General features: G+C 39.1%; 1 protein-coding gene across 1 annotated transcript in view; it reads right to left on the bottom strand.

The window, feature by feature from the left end:
- Positions 1-7,646: 7,646 nt before the first annotated feature.
- LOC101863198 (zinc finger protein 62 homolog) overlaps positions 7,647-18,592 on the bottom strand; it is a 15,569-nt gene continuing 4,623 nt past the window's right edge. Inside the window, exons 2-3 of the mRNA XM_005101774.3 lie at positions 15,267-15,795; positions 7,647-13,348 (exon numbers count right to left, since the gene is read on the bottom strand). Coding sequence (XP_005101831.1) covers positions 9,621-13,348; positions 15,267-15,570 — 4,032 coding nt within the window. The 5' untranslated portion in view covers positions 15,571-15,795 and the 3' untranslated portion in view covers positions 7,647-9,620. The remainder of the gene's footprint in view (positions 13,349-15,266; positions 15,796-18,592) is intronic.

The raw sequence follows: 18,592 nt of genomic DNA, 5'->3' as shown, positions 1-18,592 counted from the left end.
AGTTAGCGAAAAAAATGGCTGCCAAAATTCGATTATTTCCAAAGCTTGATTGTCCTTGATGGAATTTGTAAATTTACATTTTTTGTGCTTTTCCTCAACGTTTTTCAAGTAAACTCTGCACATAATGTGTTGAGTGTTAAGGACTTGAAAGGCATTGTCATTGAGCACACCCCCCCCAATCAATCCTTAAAAATTGGCCAACTGCCAAAAAAATGTAGGTTTCTTCAATTTGATCATTTTGGCGAGTGCCTGATTTCACCATGATACAACAAAACATTTATATATATATATTAATAGACTGAAAACAATTCAGTTCTCAATATCCCACGATCTGGTCGCCCAAGTGGAACATGTTTTCCCACTACAATGTATTACAATCAGTCAGCATCTGCTCCTGCGAGTCTACTTCAGCAATCTCACCTTGACTTAGTAGAGGCTGCCCATAAAAATTCAAACAACTTGCAGAAATTCATACCTATAATATGTTATTCATGTATGATATAAAAAGGCAGAAGGAAATTGACAAAAATCAGGTCTGTTAAGAGTTAAAGAGTTAATTATGTAAATAATGTGCTTGTAGATTACACAGTGCTAATCTGCCATTACTACTTTTCTTTCAGTATCTTCCCTTGTACACAAACCATAACTTTTAAACTTTGAACAGGTAGACATTAATTGTTCCAGTCAAGTCTCAGACTAGCACACTGATTGTCTGATATTAATTGATATAAAAGTTTTTTCAATAGGGCACAACAACAAAAACAGGTAATCTTGAAGGCCAATTTTATTCTCACCCCGGGTAAGAATAACCCATGACTCGCTTTGGAGTTTGGAGCCAAAAAGGAGCCAGAGAGCCAAATGAAATTCTCTGGGCCAGACGCGATCAAAAAGAGCCAAACGTCTGGGATTTGGCTCCAGACTGACAACCCTGACTGTGACTATTCGGACACGAACTGTGACGAACATGATGCTGTGGAGCATCAGCCCTGATGCCCCCCCCCCCCCCCAGGGTCATGCCGGCTGACCTCAGCCCTGATCCCTCTAGGGTCATTTCCGGTGAAACGAGGGGGTGAGAATAGCAAGACATGGGTTAATCTCCCCCGCGGTGAGAATTACCACTTCTTATGTTGAAAGAGGATCGGGGATAAATTAGCATTAAACCATTTCAGTATGTGAACCAATCAAAAAGAATGAGCCCGTCATTCAAAATAACAATCTACGTCTGGGCATATATACGCATGGTAGGGACTTTACCTCTACCCGCTAAGACGACCTAAACAAAATTTCGAGCAATGTGGCCAGCAATTAAGTTCCCTTAGAATTTGTAACATTATTTTGATTTTGCTCATTTTATTCAATCTCGGTAGACAGTTGTGACAACAGAAACCAAACCCAGTATGTATTGTTTTTTGGTACATGAAATTACTTGCACTTGTAGGCCTACTTGTATCATCAAAAACATAATAATTCACAGCCAACAGTATGTAAATATTATAATTCATCAGGATTTTTCCGATTTAAAAAAACAACAGAATAGGTAGATGAAAAAATAAAAAAGATGCAAAGTAAAATTTGATACCGTCCTCTGACAAAAACAACTTGCAGTAACTTAGTTTTAGTAAGAGTTTGACAGCACTTGCAACACAAAGGTCATATCGCGGGTCTCGAGGAAAACTACATGAAATTTTGCAAATTTTACAGAAAGAAAAATCTTTCTCATTTCAAAAGAGCGCAGTTCTAGGATCTGAAACTCACATGTACCGGTAGTGTAGAAAAACTAAATACGAGCTCATTTTGTATATATATCGTTTTCTAATCAATTTCTTTCACTCTTGTTAAATCAAACAAAGTGGGAAAAGTATTTTAACAAAGTGGGAAAAGTATTTGAACTGCCACATACAGTAGGCCTACTTTTTCCTCAAAATGTTTTCTGACGAAGAAGATAAAATCATTTCCTTTGGGCTGTAATTCAGTCATTTTTAAAGTTACGGCTCTGATATTTTAACACAAGTTGCTTTCCTTGGTGGAAGTTAAAGCCATTGAAAAATCTCCATTTTGACCGACATATCACTTAGAATAGTTCCGCTCTAGACCCGCGATATGAAGATTAGAGGTGTTACAAGAGAGTAATATTAATAAAAAAGAAGGAACGATAAGGACAATAGATGTTTGAAAGGAAAGAAAGAGTGAACCACATCAAGAGCATCCGTCAACCACCCACTAGCTAGCTGAAACTGAATACGTTTAATTAAGTGCAAGGATTTTTTTAAAGGATCTTGCCAGAGCAGACTAAGTTCAACATTCTTTTATCTCAACTTCAATTGATTTTCAAGTTCTAATTCTATCTCCTCATCGTAAACTGCACAGAAGGCACAAAAGGTGGCAGAAACAATCAATTACAATCATTCTGATAAGCATATGATTCAGAAATCATAACAAAGAGTAATGAAAAGACATTAATTTTACTCCTCCCCCCTCCCCAACTTATTACTGGTACCGTACTAAACACAAATTGGTCACGTGGTTTTTTAAAATAAAAATACTGTTAATGTCCCAATAATTATACTAACCATACACGACACAGACCACTGCAAAATGGTCACCCGATTCAGATAGTAAAGACAAATAACATCAATCAAAGTAGGACTTAATACTTAAGCCAATTGTTGAAATAGGTTTTTTACAAATATAAAATCAAAGAATAATTTTTCCAAAATCTTTTCGTAGCAACCCAATTCTCTTGTCTCGAATTTAATAATTGTGTTTAAATTTTAAAGTGAACAATTACAATTTCTAATGTACACCAACTTCCCTTACCTCATTTGTCAAGTAACCAAAACTTGAACAGCGCAACTTATCCAAACTTTCACCAACTGGTACCAATTCTTAAAGAGCTCTCATGACTTTTGCTACTTTTGAATTGCTGCTACAAGTAACTGGATTTCTCAAAAAGTCATAGTAATGAGCACTTGTGCTCACTCCACTAATGCATCTCACTTTTTATCCGTTCGAAACCTACAATCTGAATCTGACTAGATTATCATTGCAAACATAAATCAGTCCACTTTTGCCATTATATTAAAAAAAAGCTTTTGATATGGTAATAAATAAATACAATAAAATAATGTTTAATTCCCATTCCTGTCTTTTTTCCCCATCACCAAAAATAATTACCTGTTCTCTTTAGGTACAAAGGTGTATTTTTTTACACATTAGGAAAACATGAAATTGACTAGCAGGAATATGAAAGCATACACGCAAAATCAATGATCATTTAAAGTCGTACTCATAAACATTATGCATAAAAGTAGAGACACCCATCATCTCAGCACAATCAATCACTTAGACGACTCGGAGAGTCTTGGAGAATACTTTAAAAACCTTCAGCTTCAACATACTAGTAATAGCTTACCAAACTGATTCTTTTGACACAGCAAGAACAACAGGGGAAAAAGAAAAGTAGAACAAGAAAGAATATAACATAGAAAGAAGAGAGTGGACACAATAAAACATACACTGACAAAACTTTAAGTCCTTAGCATCCCAAAATATGCCATTGCTGACTGTTTTTAAAAAGACCTCCCTATCTTCCTTCTTGGGTAAACATACTGATATGTTACAATTTATTATAAAAATAAACAGTACAAAAGTTCTTGAGTAAATATATTACTAGCACATGCCAAGTTTTGGCATCCTTATAAAAGGATCGCTATTAGAAAAGAGGAAAAAAATCAACTCATGTATGTACATGTATTGGAAAAATATTACACTGCAAAAATACAGCTTTTCAGTCATCAACTGTTGTTGGGTTTTTTTGCTGTACAACATTCACTTGTACAAAAACAAGCTGGTGTAAAGGAAAGAATTGTTATAGATCTAGCTATCATCAGTCTAATAAATCTACTTCAAAATAATCATAATAATAGATAGCATTCGTATGGCGCAAATCACCGCTCAACAGCAAGCATATTGCGCTTCACAATCTATACCATTATTCCAGCAGACCTGTGAGCATTCTGAAACAACCTCAACTTCCTTGGAAGCATATAGTGCAAGCAGCCATTTATAGGCACTAAAACATATACTGAAAAGAACTTCTGCTGTCTATGGCTGGGTACCCATTCCCACTTGGGTGAAGTGAGGAAAATTCGTGTTAAGTGCCTTTACCAAGGACACAACGTCGGGCCCGCGGCTCGAACCCACGAACTTGCAAGATATAATAAATCACCTTCACGTCAAAAAGTAAAATTACATGTCAAGCTTCTACTTTCACAGCACCAAATACTGCTAAATTCCCTATAAAGCGAGCAATACCACAAGCTTTATGATAGACATCCACACTGCAGGGCAAGATGTTTATGATTTGCAGTTGTAAGTCCCCATAAACAGGTAGATTATTTTCAAGGCTTTCAGAGCTAACACTAACATGAGCTGTGTCCAGCATGTCCCAGCTGGAAGGCAAAAATATTAGATAAATAAATTCTTTTCAATGGAAATCGGACTCACATTGTGACATTATTCGCAAGTTAAGCGTTAAGTAATGAAAGGAAATATCCAAACCATAAAAAGAAGCCAAGCAAACCACTCCTGAACACAAGGGCTACTACATGCATGTGTGTTGTGGAGACTCCCATAGTATAGCCTCAGACACTAATTAACTCTTTTCCTACCAAGCCACAATCCACCACTGGCTCCTGACCTATTTTTATTTTTACGCCCCTACCCCACCAAAGGAAAATGTCAAAACATCCCACTAAACATACACAAACCATCATATTGCCCATCAAACTGAAGATTAAAAAATAATCTATCAGATGGTGATACATTATTGAAGATTTATTCCATAGTTTGGGGTTTCTAAATGTGATTATGCAATATCAAAGGTATCATATGAAACCAACAATTTTCCAGCTTTGAAAGGTCATAACTATAAAAATTCAACAACAACAGCATTCACACTTCCCAGGTTGGTTGCCTCAAGTAATGCAAAGAAATGCTGAAAATTATGTATGTGTACCTATTATAGAGGTGAAAACATGAAACATGTACTGAAGTTAGTGGAGCACTTTTTTTTCCTTATTTCGAGGGGGGACAGAAAAAAGTGTTAAAATGACTCAAAATCGTCTGTCAGTGTGATATTTTCTTTCATATCTGCTAACAGAAAGTCTATTCTATTATTTCGAAAACATAGATCGGCCGAGAATTTAGTGTCTTTTCACTACTGTATTGGAGTAGATAGCGAGCCACTTGAGCTGTATTTTGTGGCTCTCAGTCCAGCGAGGCCACGTCCGAGGGCCACAAAATGCCGCTCGCGGTAGGGAAAGAGTTAAAAGATTATATCGTTACACTGAAAGCAAATTGTCTGATTGATTGTAAATATTTTACGCCCCTACTAACACAATTTATGATACGATTCAAGAGGTGGCTTGCATCAGAATATCTTGCCAATTCTTGGTCAACTTGGGCTGAATGGGTGTATTCCAGCAGGAAGGCAAAGATATTAAAATTTTGAGGAATATACTTCACGGGTCGAACTTACTCCTTTCGCTTGCCGGCAAAGAGTGTAACCATTACACCATTGTGTTACCTATACTGGAGAGACAGGACTTCAGCAGAAAGAACAAAGAGGTGGCAGCGGAAAAACAAGACAATTTAATTTTTAGTTTTAGTAAGTTTAACAGCTATTGCAAGGCAAAGAGGTCACATAAGAGTGGAAGATTAGAGATGTTACTAAACAGTAACATACAAAGAAAGAAAAGAAGGAGGAGAGATTTATAAGGACAATAGAAGTTTGATAGGATGGAAGGAGCAAACACACCAGAGCACCAGTCAACCCCCCCACCCCCCCCAAACATGCTAGGACACACAAGATGTGTGAAATGTTTTCAACAATTATCAACAACAAAGCATTAAATTAATATCCCTGAAATTGAACTTGGGCACCCACTAGCATGCACTGTTCAACACAAACACATCAGTGCACGGGAAGACTGATAAGCAGTAGTAGAAAAATTTGACCTTTCATTATTATTCGCCATGCAGATCAATGGACAAAAAAACAAACCAGCACGTCTTTCTTTCATTTCTTCAAAGGGTAAGGTAAAAGGCCTTCCACCATACAGAAGTCTAGACTAGACAGAGACACAATTGAAGACCAAGTTTCAGGTTTCAACTGGTCTTGACAAAGCGCTAGAGGGCAACAGAAGATAAGATTAAGAAGTACACATGCTATGAAAGAATAGTGCTGTTTCAAAGCGTGCAGCGAGGTTTTCTGCTGATTAAGGTTTCCAATCATACAAAGCTAAACACCTCCATAGGGTTCGAAATTTATTTGACAGACAGTTAACATACTCATTGTCTCTGAGTTTTATTAGTTCTGCCTGATGTTTACATAATCTGGCACAGCTTACACAAATTTTTTAGTCTTTCAACAATGCTTTAACTTAAGACCACACACAGGTTTTGGGGATCCACCTCGGGTTTTGTGATTTTTAGAAACTTCCCTTGAAAATTATGAGTGAAATTGAATGAAAATACTCTCAAAGTTCTATTTCAAAGAGATACCTCCATAGAGTTTGTTTCACTTTGAGAAAATACAATGCTTATTTAAAGAAACATTGTGATATTTTTGCTTGTTTTCTCAAAATGTTTATTTTATTAATTTAAAAGCTAAAAACTCAAACATGTTCAAGATAATGACATGAAATTTTAAAGGGTAAATGCACCGTGTAATTTCAAATAACATAATGCTAGCTTTTACTTATTTTAGAAAAAAATATTTTTTAAAAGAATTTTTAACTTTGCTATTTTGACTTTTTTGTCATTCACATTATATATAATACGCAAGTCTTCTAAAAGAAATAAAACCATAAATACAATTTCAAGAAAAGCTAGAGTCATTTACTTTAAGATTTGTGTGCTGGTTACAAATATATAATTATTTCTTCATAGATAGCATGAATAGTTTTTGAGGTTTTAGCTTTTGAAAATGGTTCTTCTCATAGTCTGGTTTGATTCTAATTTGCCATTTATGATTACAAACGACTTTATGATTACAGTAGAAACCTGATATAACAGGGATGGTGGGAGTAGAGAAAATGTCCTGTTATATCTGATCCCTGTTAAATCAGAAATGCAAGGAAAGTAAGCATTTGTGGACTAATCCAGCTGTACTTATTCATGGGTAGTTTCCTATGCCACATGTAACCGCCAGGAACAGGGGTTTTGAGACCAACTTTCTCCTTGCCTCCTTAAACCACATCAGAAGAGCTCGGTCCACAGCATCTGCATCGGGTAGTCTCATCTTCTTTCGATCCAGAGCAAACTTTCCATTGGAGTATGCTGCCACTATCTTCTCTCTATCCTTGATAATGTCGAACTGACGACAAATCTCTGCCAGTGGAGCTTGCTTTTTGTCAACAGCCTGGATTATTTAGTATTTTTTTGTCAATTGAAAGACCTTTTCTCTTGCGCTTGACATCGTTGGTGACAGTAGACACATTACGCGTGCGTGTTGCTAGGTTTCGGGCTAGATCGAGGTCTGCAGCACACGGCAGCCCTCTCTCACTTCACACGCTGCGTGTGCATGGCTTGCATGGGCTTGCTCCATCACTGCGTTACTCTCTCTCTCTCTTTTTCTCTCTTACTTTTTACACATTGTCAACGAGCCTTCGTCCCTGCTATAACCAGCTGGGCTCCAATGAGGCCCCGTTATTGCCGATAACTTTTAATAGAGACAAAGAGTAGGATCCCCGTTATTACCGGGCCTGTTATATGTGATTTCGACTACGTAATTGAGAATGATTCCCCAAACTGAATATCTTTTTTATCCTTGAATGGAATTCTTTTAAAAAATGAGGGGGAAAAAGTAAAAATAACTCACTTTTGTAGATTTTGGTGAAAAGAAGTGTGTGGTCTTCAAAAAAAAAAATGTTTGCATTCAGAGATTATTAAAGTATAAAAAGCATGAGTAAATAAATAATTCATATTTCGGGTTTTTAATGATTTCTTTAAAAAAAACTCAACATTTTTCATCCTGTACTATAAATCAAAGCACACAATCCCAACAAGTGAAACCTTGAGAAGACCTCAGTACAACAGACCAATGATTCATCCCAATGTAGCTTTTCAAACAGAATGTTTTTCTAAATTCTCACTACAAGTAGGCCTACAACGTACACAATCATGGGTCTAAGCAGTTAAAAAAGCTTGAACAGCGTACATCCTGCTACATGGTCACGTATGTAAGTGCCAAAAGGGCTAAAGATGATGATGGGAACATTGGAAAAACAGAAGGAACAAAGACAGTATGATACGGATGTATTGCTCCTTTCTACACAAAAAAGTTGTCAGAGACAAGAACTCATATTTAAGTTACTGATTAACCTCAGAAAAGACAAAGTAAAGTCAAATGGGGGGGGGAAGACCTTTACAAATTCAACCAAATTAAAAATGCTTTGGGGTCATCAAGAATGATACAGATTTAGTTTGGTATTACTAATAGTATTGGTTGTGTAAAGAAAAGCACATTTGCAAAATAACACCATTTCGTGAAGGGAAAAAGAAAAACAAAGAAAAAAGATGGACGGCAAAGAAATGCACCCACTAGTAGTTACTAGCGGTTCCTTTGAACTATCTGTCTAACAGAATTAGTACGTAGTGTGTGCACTTTAGGGTCAGCAACGTGTGTACTAAACAGCAAACTAGGGTAAAGTAAAGTAAAAATTGCGTAGGGCTACCTCATTGCAATCTAAACATGACAAGGACTGACAACATTGAAACAACAGAGGTTTGAATCAAGGATCAAGGGAACCTATCAGAGGCACCCTCTAATCACTTGCTCAGCTGTTGGTAAAGCTACACCAGAGGACGAGTTGAGTAAAACAAGAACCATCCATTTTTCACATTCAGACGCATATCCTTTCACCATATCATTATATATACAGTCCTGTCAAAGATGGATATATTTTAGGTTTTTCGCAAGAATAGGCTGGGTTTTGTTAAGGCACAGTGAACACACTTTGGAGAAGGAGAAATTTTCAATTCTAGCTCTTTGACCCTCATGAATAGACCAGGAGTCAGAGGACTACAGAGTGGCAAAATACATGTGAGACATTCTGTTGTTAACTTTTCATACATCACATACATGTAAGTACAGCTTGCTTTCTGCACAAAGGATTTGTTGGCCCATTTCAAAACTGAAATTAACTGTTTTTCTTTTCCACAATTTCATCTCAATACAGTAGGCAGCAGGTTATGTCTGTGATTTTAGAGGACACAGAAGAACAATTAATTTTACCATAAAATCATCTTATCCATTACATCCCAGTGAACACAGAAGAGGCACCATTATATTACAAAAAGCACAAATATATTTATGTACAATATCATTGACTAAGCAAAATCCACAAAATGTGCGGCTGCCTTAAACATATGGCTATCAACACATCCGAAAACACTGTCATACACTCAACTTGCAATATGGCTAGAGAAAATATGCTCAAAAGCTGAACTCCTGCACAGCATGGTAGATGACTCGCAGAGACAAAGGGTGATGTTAATGAAGTCAAGTGGGAGAAATAGTAACTACAATGGGCTACACAACGAGTGTCTTCTTTCTTCTACCCGACATGCTGCACTATATGTTCTTCCAACTCATCTTGCTGCATAAACTCGGCACAACAAACCCCACACGTGTACACAGCTCTACAGTCCGATGTCTGTCTATGGTGAGCCAAATCATGACTACTGGGGTAGATCTCTCCACAAACATCACATCGAAGCAAAGAATCATTGGAATGCATTTTCTTTGAGTCGTCAAACTCATCCACCCGAAACTCATCACCGAAAAAGTTGTGCATCTGAAAACCACCTTCCCCTGCATTGTGGTGTGTTTCTAGGTGTCTTTCAACTAAGTCACGATTCTCAAATTCTGCCCTACAGATTTTACAAATATACACACTTTCCCTCACTATCATGCCAGATTGAGACTTGTTTAATTTATCAACCGACTTCCGGGGATTGACGTACCATTGGTACATTGTCTCCTCCTCTCTCATATGGGTCTTTTTGTGGGAGTTTAACTCTGTGCTGTTCACATAACTTTTGTGGCAAGCATCACATTTATATGGTTTCTCTTCTGCATGTCTCCTTTTATGATTTTTCAAGTACCTGCTGCAGGTGAACACTTTATCGCAGATATCGCAGGTGAATGGATCAATTGCGGTGAAGTGAATCATTCGATGAGCTTTCAGTTCCTCTGGCCTAAGGTATTTCTCACCACATATCTCGCATGGGTAAGGCATATCACCCGTATGGACCTTCTTGTGAGTCAGCAGATGAAACTTTCTCACGAACCTGGCCCCACACTCGCACTCATGGGGGCGGTGTCCCCCAGCGAATTTCTTGCCTTTCCCTCTCCTCCTCGGGGGTGGCTTTGGAGCCGGTTCAGCACCGTCACTCTCAATAGGTTCCTCAGATAGAATCTTTGGCTTGGCTGCTTTTCTCCGCCTTCTCTTTTTGTCATCCACTGAGACTCCCAAAAGATTGCCCTGGTCATCCCACGTATCACCTGTCAAAACTGAAAATTCATCAGGAAGTTCAGTTTTAATGTGAATATCAGGCACGAAATCACCATACTCGGGACCAACAGAAGTCTTTGCCCTGTGGTTCTTTTCCTCGGACAATCCACCAAAATGTACAGGAAGATCGTCTTCCCCATCTTCACCAGAAGCAGGACCAACAACTCCATCCATGACCAGGTCCCTTTGGGCAAGTGCACAAGACATTTGATGTTCCTCCAGCTTACGGCGATTCTTGAACTTAGCATTACACATGTCACAATGGTGAGCCCTTTTCCCTCTCTTTTTTCCTTTTGCTTCAACCGGTGCCAAGTCTTCTGAAAAATTTTCCACAGGGATATCTATTGGATATGTCGTCTCATCCTCATTGTGGTCTTTTTTATGGGTTTCCAATTCATACCAGTTGACAAATCCCCTAAAGCAGATATCACACTTGTGAACCTCTTTACCCTCATGCCTCTTCCTGTGCTTCGTCAAGTATCGGCGGCATGAAAAAACCTTACCACACATATCACAAGCATATGTATTCCCAGTTGTTACATGTAACTCTTTGTGAAAGTTCAAAGTCTCAATACTGACAAATCTCTCCCCACAGTGTCCACACTGATAGGGTAGTTCCCCTGTATGAATTTTTTTGTGCATTTCCAAATGGATAATTTTGGAAAATCTTGCACCACATTCACACCCAAAGGACTCTCCTGTGTTGGCTCCTGAGACCTCACCATCCTCAAGGTCTTCACTCACTGGGGACCTGCTACCTGAAGCCACAAACTCAGCTGTCGTGCTACTGGCACTTGTGTGTGCTTCCATATTCAGATCAACAGGAACAGATGCCTTGCTAGGAGCTTCCACCTTTCGAAGCTTCTCAGCTATAGCGTCCACATTCTTTTTAGACTGGCATCTCTTCGAGGATTTTTTATTTTGGGCACGATTTTTTTGCACCGGAGGTGCACTAGGAGTACTATCACCTGGGCGTGAGCTTTCATTGGATGGCTTACCAGCCAATTTCATTGTGTCATGGGTATCAGCATTATGAGGCACTCCCTCTACATGGGTAAGCTTGTGCACCACAAGAAGAGTAATCTTAGCAAAACTGGCACCACACTCACATTGGTATGGCTTATTTTCAACATGGGTCTTTCTGTGGCGCTCAAGTGCCGATTCAAGAGGAAATGTTTTCTGACAAACACCACAACTGTACGACTTAATCGTTTCATCAGGCGTGTTTTGCTCTGTTTTTTTAGAATGTGACTCTTCAACATGCCCTTCCAATTCATGAGTCTTATGAAACTTCCCATCACAGAGACCACATACATAGGGTTTTTCGCTTTGGTGTCTCTGCATGTGAACTTTGAGAATGTTAGCAAGAGAAAACAGCTTTTGACAAATGCCACATCTGTATGGCTTTCCTCCAGTATGTTCTTTCTTATGATCCTTCAGATGAGTTCTTCGAACAAACTTTGCATTACAAATATCACATTTAAATGGCCTTCTGCCCTTGTGAACCAATTTATGTCTCCGCAGTTCACGAATCTGTTTAAATTTCACTTTGCACACATCACAGCTGTATGGCTTATTCTTGGCATGAGTCAGTTTGTGTTTCTTCAAAAGAAATTTAAAGTCAAAGGCATCACCACACACTTTGCACCTATGACATTTTATTTCTCTTTCATGCATTTCCATGTGATTCTTCAAATATTCACACAGCACAAAAGTCTCATTGCATAAACCGCATTTGTACATTTTGTCTTCTTTCAAAACTGAACTCCCTTTGGCAAAAGCATCCAATATAACCTGCTCTGCTTTTGAGTGGACTTGTAAACTACCCTCACTTTGTGATCGTTTCTCATGTACCACAACATGATCGAGAAACTGGCGTCTTGTCGTCAACACTAAGCTGCAATACTGACACTCATAGGTGCCATCATCATCATGAGTTTTCACGTGTTTTCTTAGTCCACATGGATACAGAAACTTCCTGTCACAGATTTGACAAATATGTCGTTTTACAGTTGGATGATGGCTTCGACGCTTATTAGACTTTGGCGTTGGTGCACGGCCACCATGCAACTCCACCTGTGCCGGTTGAACTGTGGAATGATTTTCGTCTCTCTTGATTTGACTCTGGTTCTCCACAATACTCGTAACTTTATTTTGTATTGCTGGACTATTTGATATTATTTCTTGAATAAGCTGCTTCTGTTTCTCTACTGCCTGAGCCACTTTGAGTTTCCCTTGCTGATTTTTAGCACAGATTTTGTAATTCAGCACGGGTTCTCTTTCTTTAGAGTGTGTCTCTTGATGCTTCACCAAGTGCTCTTTTGTAAGAAATTCCGCACCACAAGACCGACACTCAAACTGCTTATCATTTTCATGAGACTTCCTATGTTTCGTCAAGTTGCTCAACACGGCATAGCTTTTATCACACTCTGTGCATTTAAATGGTCTCTCTCTGGTATGTGTTCTCATGTGATCAGTCAAATGAATTTTACGAGTAAAAGCCATTTCACACACTTCACATATGAAAGATCGGGTTGTAGTATGATAAGTCTTGTGGATTTTTAAGGCAGAACTTTTCTCAAAGCTTTCCCCACAAATATCACATGAATGAAGCTTACTACCATCACCAGTGGACTGGTTAGCATTCCTTTCGTCACCAGAGGTCTGTGGGGTAGAAAAGACACTTCCTCTCGATTCTTCTCCATTCTCTGCTGCAGTTTGCTGGTCATCATTTTCACACACCTCCTTTTTAACATCAACAAATGCATCTGAAAGAGCAAAACAGAAAAAACAGCCTTTCTTGAACTCTCAGACAAAGTAATTTTAAAGAAATATTCAACCTTTTTTCATAGCAACACATTTCATACTGTCTATGGTGAGCCTTACTTCTTTTTAAAATCTTGTAGGGCAGTGTTCAACCCTTTGAGCCGTGACCTCCTGAGGCTACTGTGCCCCTCTGCCTGAGCTCTTGAGCGATATATCACACTAACATTCATAAATATGATTGTCTGAATCACATTAATATATCCCACTCAGGGTAGTCCTTGTTATTACTAGCATCTAATTCAGAAAAATCTTCAAAATAATAAATGTCTTGGTTAGTAAACGCTTATTTCCGTATGCATGTCTTAGGTGGGCCCGGTTGGGGATGGGGTCCCGCTCGCCGCTGCACTGGTGGCTAGGCATACAGGCAGTTTTACCCACCACATGTGTACCAGTGGCAAGGGCTCAAATGTTTAAAAAATGCTCTATTAACCACATTCTTTTGAAATGAGTATGAGTTGAAGAGAGATATTTCTTATTTCTGAAATTATTTCAAGAGTTAATTCCTTGGAGTTTGTTTACAAGAAATCTGACACTCACTCTCAGACAAGGAACAATATGTAGCTCAAATTATTTAAAAAATGAAAAAAAAAACCTAATGAAAAACAATATAATGTGCAACAAAGTATTAAACCATACTTAAACTTAAACAGACCTGCAAACTCCTCCACAGAATCCTCCCCAAAAATAGAAGTGTCTGGAAAAAACCATCAAACCCTCTTGAACCCAGTCTTGTAGATTAACCCTATCCGTACGCCTGGGGTCATTTTGTTCCCCAGGGGTTGTATTCTTCACATTATAGAATACTTCTAGTTAAGTGCAGAGATCTCTTTGAAACTTTCAGTATTTCTCAAAAAATCATTTCGACAGACCGCTATGCAAAGCGTACGGATCGGATTAATGAGTAAATTTCTTCTTATGAAAGTGGTGGTATAGAGTTCCCCACTTTGTATGGATACAATAGTAAAACACGACGTAGGATAGGGTTAAGATTAACAAACCGAAAGAGGCAAATAAACATTATACACAGAAATAAAGCCAAATAAGAATTGTATTTTTGTTTGTTTTTGTTTTTGTAAAGTGTTTTACGGCGCTCGCAACTGCGTAAGGTCATATGAGCGCGCGGGACACACCTAATATTTTCAGTTGGTAGAAAATTTTGAATTTTGCTCGGGTGGCGGCCGAAGCCTACTCTTATCGATTTTAGACCACTAAGGGATCTTTAACGTGCGCAACTTGCACACAGGCCCTCCGAGATTTTTCGCCCTTGTCCGAGAAGGCTAGGTGTAGATCTTTCCTACCAGAAGATCAGGGGTGTGGCAGAAAGACAGCAGTAAGGAGGAGCCAAGGAGTAGCAGTAGAAAGGCTGCAGAAAGAGTCAGGAGCCCAGAGGAGGGGGCAAAGGAGGTGAGGGGGTGGGGGCAGAAAGTGGAAATGGAAGCAGACAACAGAATATTGCTAGAGAGCAGGAAAGAAGGTGAAAGGAGACAATTTTAGAGAAGAAAATTTTCTGTCGCTACCCGGATTTGAACCCGGGACCTTTTGAATGAGAGGCCAACACCTTAACCTCTAGGCCACGAGAGCCCCTTTGTATTTTTGCATCTTGCAAATATAGCAAATACACAAAGAAAATGTATTTTCATGTCATTTACAAGAAGTAGCATATATGACCTGCTGCTTCTGGAATTCAAGAAAAGATTGAATTTTTAAGCAAATCCGATCAGGGCCAGGATTCTTCGATCTTCAACTGGGGTTTTTAAAAAACCAGAGTTCTGATTCAACCGGAGTACTAAACCGGTCTGCAAATAAGGAGGGGCCTGAGGTCAGATCATAATCTCCCTCATTCTTCCGACAAATTAGTACCTTGATGCGAGTGTTCTGATTGTACTGAGCTGTCCTCCGAGGCTGTGGTAACTGGTCTGTGAGGGGTGGCATGAATGCTGAATCCCGCTTCAGACGCATCCATGCTGTCCTGGTTAGTGTCACTAGCGCTGTGACCAACAAACGGAACATCCATTTGCTCCATGTCTTCTTCTCTTTCTGACTTTATCCCCAGTCTTCCAGCAAAGCCATTCTCATTCTCATGAGATGAATTAAAGTCTGGCCAAAAATTTCTTGAACTAGCATGATCAGATTCATTTCCTTCTTTACTTATGTCCATCTCCATGACAGAAAAAAACAGTATGAGAATTTTATGCTTCTCGTGATTTAACTTTAGTTGAAACAAATTCTATAAGTACTTCTTATCACACACATAACGGTCATAATATTTATAGAAAAAGACTTTTTGACTTGTCCAAGAACGAAGAAAGTTCATGGTGCAACCCAGAGAAGTTTCTTTTCCCCTTGCTGAGTAACGGAAGTTTTCATTCTTTCAACTCAGGATACTCATCTGGGGAAAAAAGAAAAGCAAGCGTATAAGGGAAAAATTACAAAGCTGTAGAAAAAAAACAAAGTTTGTTATTGAGGGGGTTCTCGTGATCTAGAGGTTTGGTGTTTGTCTCTTTTTCAATACGTCCCGGGTTCAAAACCTGAGAGTGTGAGGAAATTTTATTCTTTTAAAGTTTCTCCTTTCTTTTCCTTTCCTGTTCTATAGAGTCCTGTTCTGTTACCTGCTTTCATCCCCACTTTCTCTCTCTCTCCCCCTTACCTCCAGCCTCCTCTCCTCTTTACTCTTGACTCTTTCCATAGCTGCTCCTGCCTCCTTCTTACTGCTGTCTTTCAGCCAATCCCTGATCATAGAACCATAGGGTTGGTAAGATTTAACAACTAGCCTTCTCAGTGAAAAATCTTGGAGGTCCCGTGTGCAAGTTACGCATTTAAGAAGAACCCTTGGTGATTCTAAAATCAACAAGTGTAGGCTTCTGCTGCCACCCAGGCAAAATTCAAAATCCCTACCTCATCTGAAAATACTCTGGACAGTATAAAATTATTTAGAGCACCTTCAAAATCAGAATATGGCTGCCTGATGGCAAGGAACCCTACGAAATACGAAAAGCAGTCAGGATCACACGCATAAAAATCAGTTGCATTGCAGGTTGAGGAACTAACAGTCGACTCACCCTGAGATCTGACGATGGAATGCAAATAAGAAACAAGTCCTATATTATAGTTAATTACTTCTCAATGTACATCCAGCAAGCACAACAAAGGGTCTCTTTGTTCAAACAAAATATCAATGTAATCAACCAAACCCCATCCTTATAAATACTTTATAGAGATAAAACTCAATCAATATATTTTATATTGTATCAGCATCACCTCTGATCAGTCTGCTAGTGTGCATGGTGAGGGCATGTAATGCAGTGCTGCTGCTATAGTACTATCACAAATGGAAACATACATCTATATATATTTAATTTATATGTCACGACGCGGTGGAATCAGACGCACACCAATTTTTGTGCACGTGGTGTTATTATTGGTATCATCAGAAAGCTTGTTTATTTTGATGAAATAAATATCCAACTATCTTGTTGAACAGAACTCATGAGGTCACCTTGTTTCAGTGGAAAAATTAGCAAGAAAATGGCCGCCAAAGTTTGGTAACTCCAATAGCTAAAGAGTCCTTGAAAAAAAAAAGACATATTTTGTGCCTTTAATCGATGTTTTTCAGTTAAGTTCACAGGGAAATGTGTTTTTATATATATGGACATAAAAGAGGTTAAGCCCAAAAATAAAATTTTGATAAAAATTTTCTCTAACTTTAGGAAAAATGCCTGTTTCTCAGATTTTGATGTATTTTGACAAGCGCCTGATTTCACCACGCTGCCTCACATATATATATATATATATATATATATATATATATATGATCTTTTCTTTGAGAGGGGGGAGAAGTGTTTTACGGCGCTCGCAAAAACTGTAAAAAGGTCATATGAGCGTGGGGGACACATTAAACATTTTCAGTTGGTAAGGAATTTGAAAAATGTTTGCTTGGGTGGTAGCCAAAACCCACTCTTTTCAATTTTGAACCACCAAGGGATTTTTAACGTGCACAACTTGCACACGGGACCTCCCAAGATTTTTCGCCCTTATCTGAGAGAGCAAGGTGTTAGATCTTACTTCTACTACCAAGAAGATCAGGAGTGTGGCTGAAAGACAGTGCCAGTAAGATTAGTAAGAAGGAACCAGGGAGTAGCAGTAGAAAGGCTGCAGAAAGAGTCAAGAGCCCAAAGGATGGGCCAAAAGAGGTGAGGGGATGGGAGCAGAAAGTGGAGACGAAAGCAGACGACAGAACATTGTTGGACTAGTTAGAGAGCAGGAAAGGAGGTAAAAAGGAGAAAAATTTAGAGAAGAAAATTTTCCATCACTATCCTTTTGTTTTTGTTTTAGTAAGGATTTACGGCACACACAACTGCATTATAAAATAAGGTCATAAGAGGCCACGGGGTGAATGTCAACAGAGAAGTCCAAACAGGGAATCAGGCTTTAAATTCTGCTCACCTTTCTAACTCCAATAGCACAAAGTCTACTTCGACTATCAAGGCACCCCGGAAATAGCAGTTCACAAGTGAGTGACAAACATACAAAAGAAGTAGAAGAAAAAGCTGATACAGTCCATGCCGGCTTTAAGCACGGTCGTCGGGAGAAAGCTTTAAAGCGTGCTTAAAGCCGAAGCATGCTTGAGTGCGAAGTAGACACAATCCAGAGGTTTTCATGTAGAAAATTTCGCGTGCTATTCCCCTTGGTTTGTAAATAGGCCTATAGCAATCCCGCAAAAGTGTGCACTGTTATTTAGACACCCGTCATGGTAGTTTTTGTTCGCTTCTTCGTTTTTGTTTTGTGGTCGAATGGGAAATGAAAACTTAATTTAGACGGCCAGTCACGACGATACAGCACACAAAGCCTACACACTGCCTGTGCGTACCACTGCCCGCTGTGCCACTCATACCACCGCCTTCATCCCACCTCGCGCGTGATATACAATCAGGATTAATGGATAGCGAGGGTCAAAGGTGAAATCGCAGCAAGCCTCCCTTTCTCGTCTCCCCGACTCTCTTAGTATTTTTTGGGGGTCGTGTGTAGCTGTGCCCTAGGCCTAGGTTAGATCCTATGTCCGCGCGCGCGGCTGTGTGCATCTGCCTTCCTCTCCGCCCATGTGAGTGTGTGTGTCCATCACTTGCGCTCTTTGTGTTTCTCTTGACACACTCCACTGCTGCGGTGTAGACTGTGTTCGAACTTCGATG

This window comes from Aplysia californica, unplaced genomic scaffold (assembly GCF_000002075.1).
Source record: "Aplysia californica isolate F4 #8 unplaced genomic scaffold, AplCal3.0 scaffold00298, whole genome shotgun sequence".
In the NCBI taxonomy this organism is placed as follows: domain Eukaryota; kingdom Metazoa; phylum Mollusca; class Gastropoda; order Aplysiida; family Aplysiidae; genus Aplysia; species Aplysia californica.
Note: the sequence above shows the minus strand (reverse complement) of the source record. Positions and strands in the feature narration are given on the sequence as shown.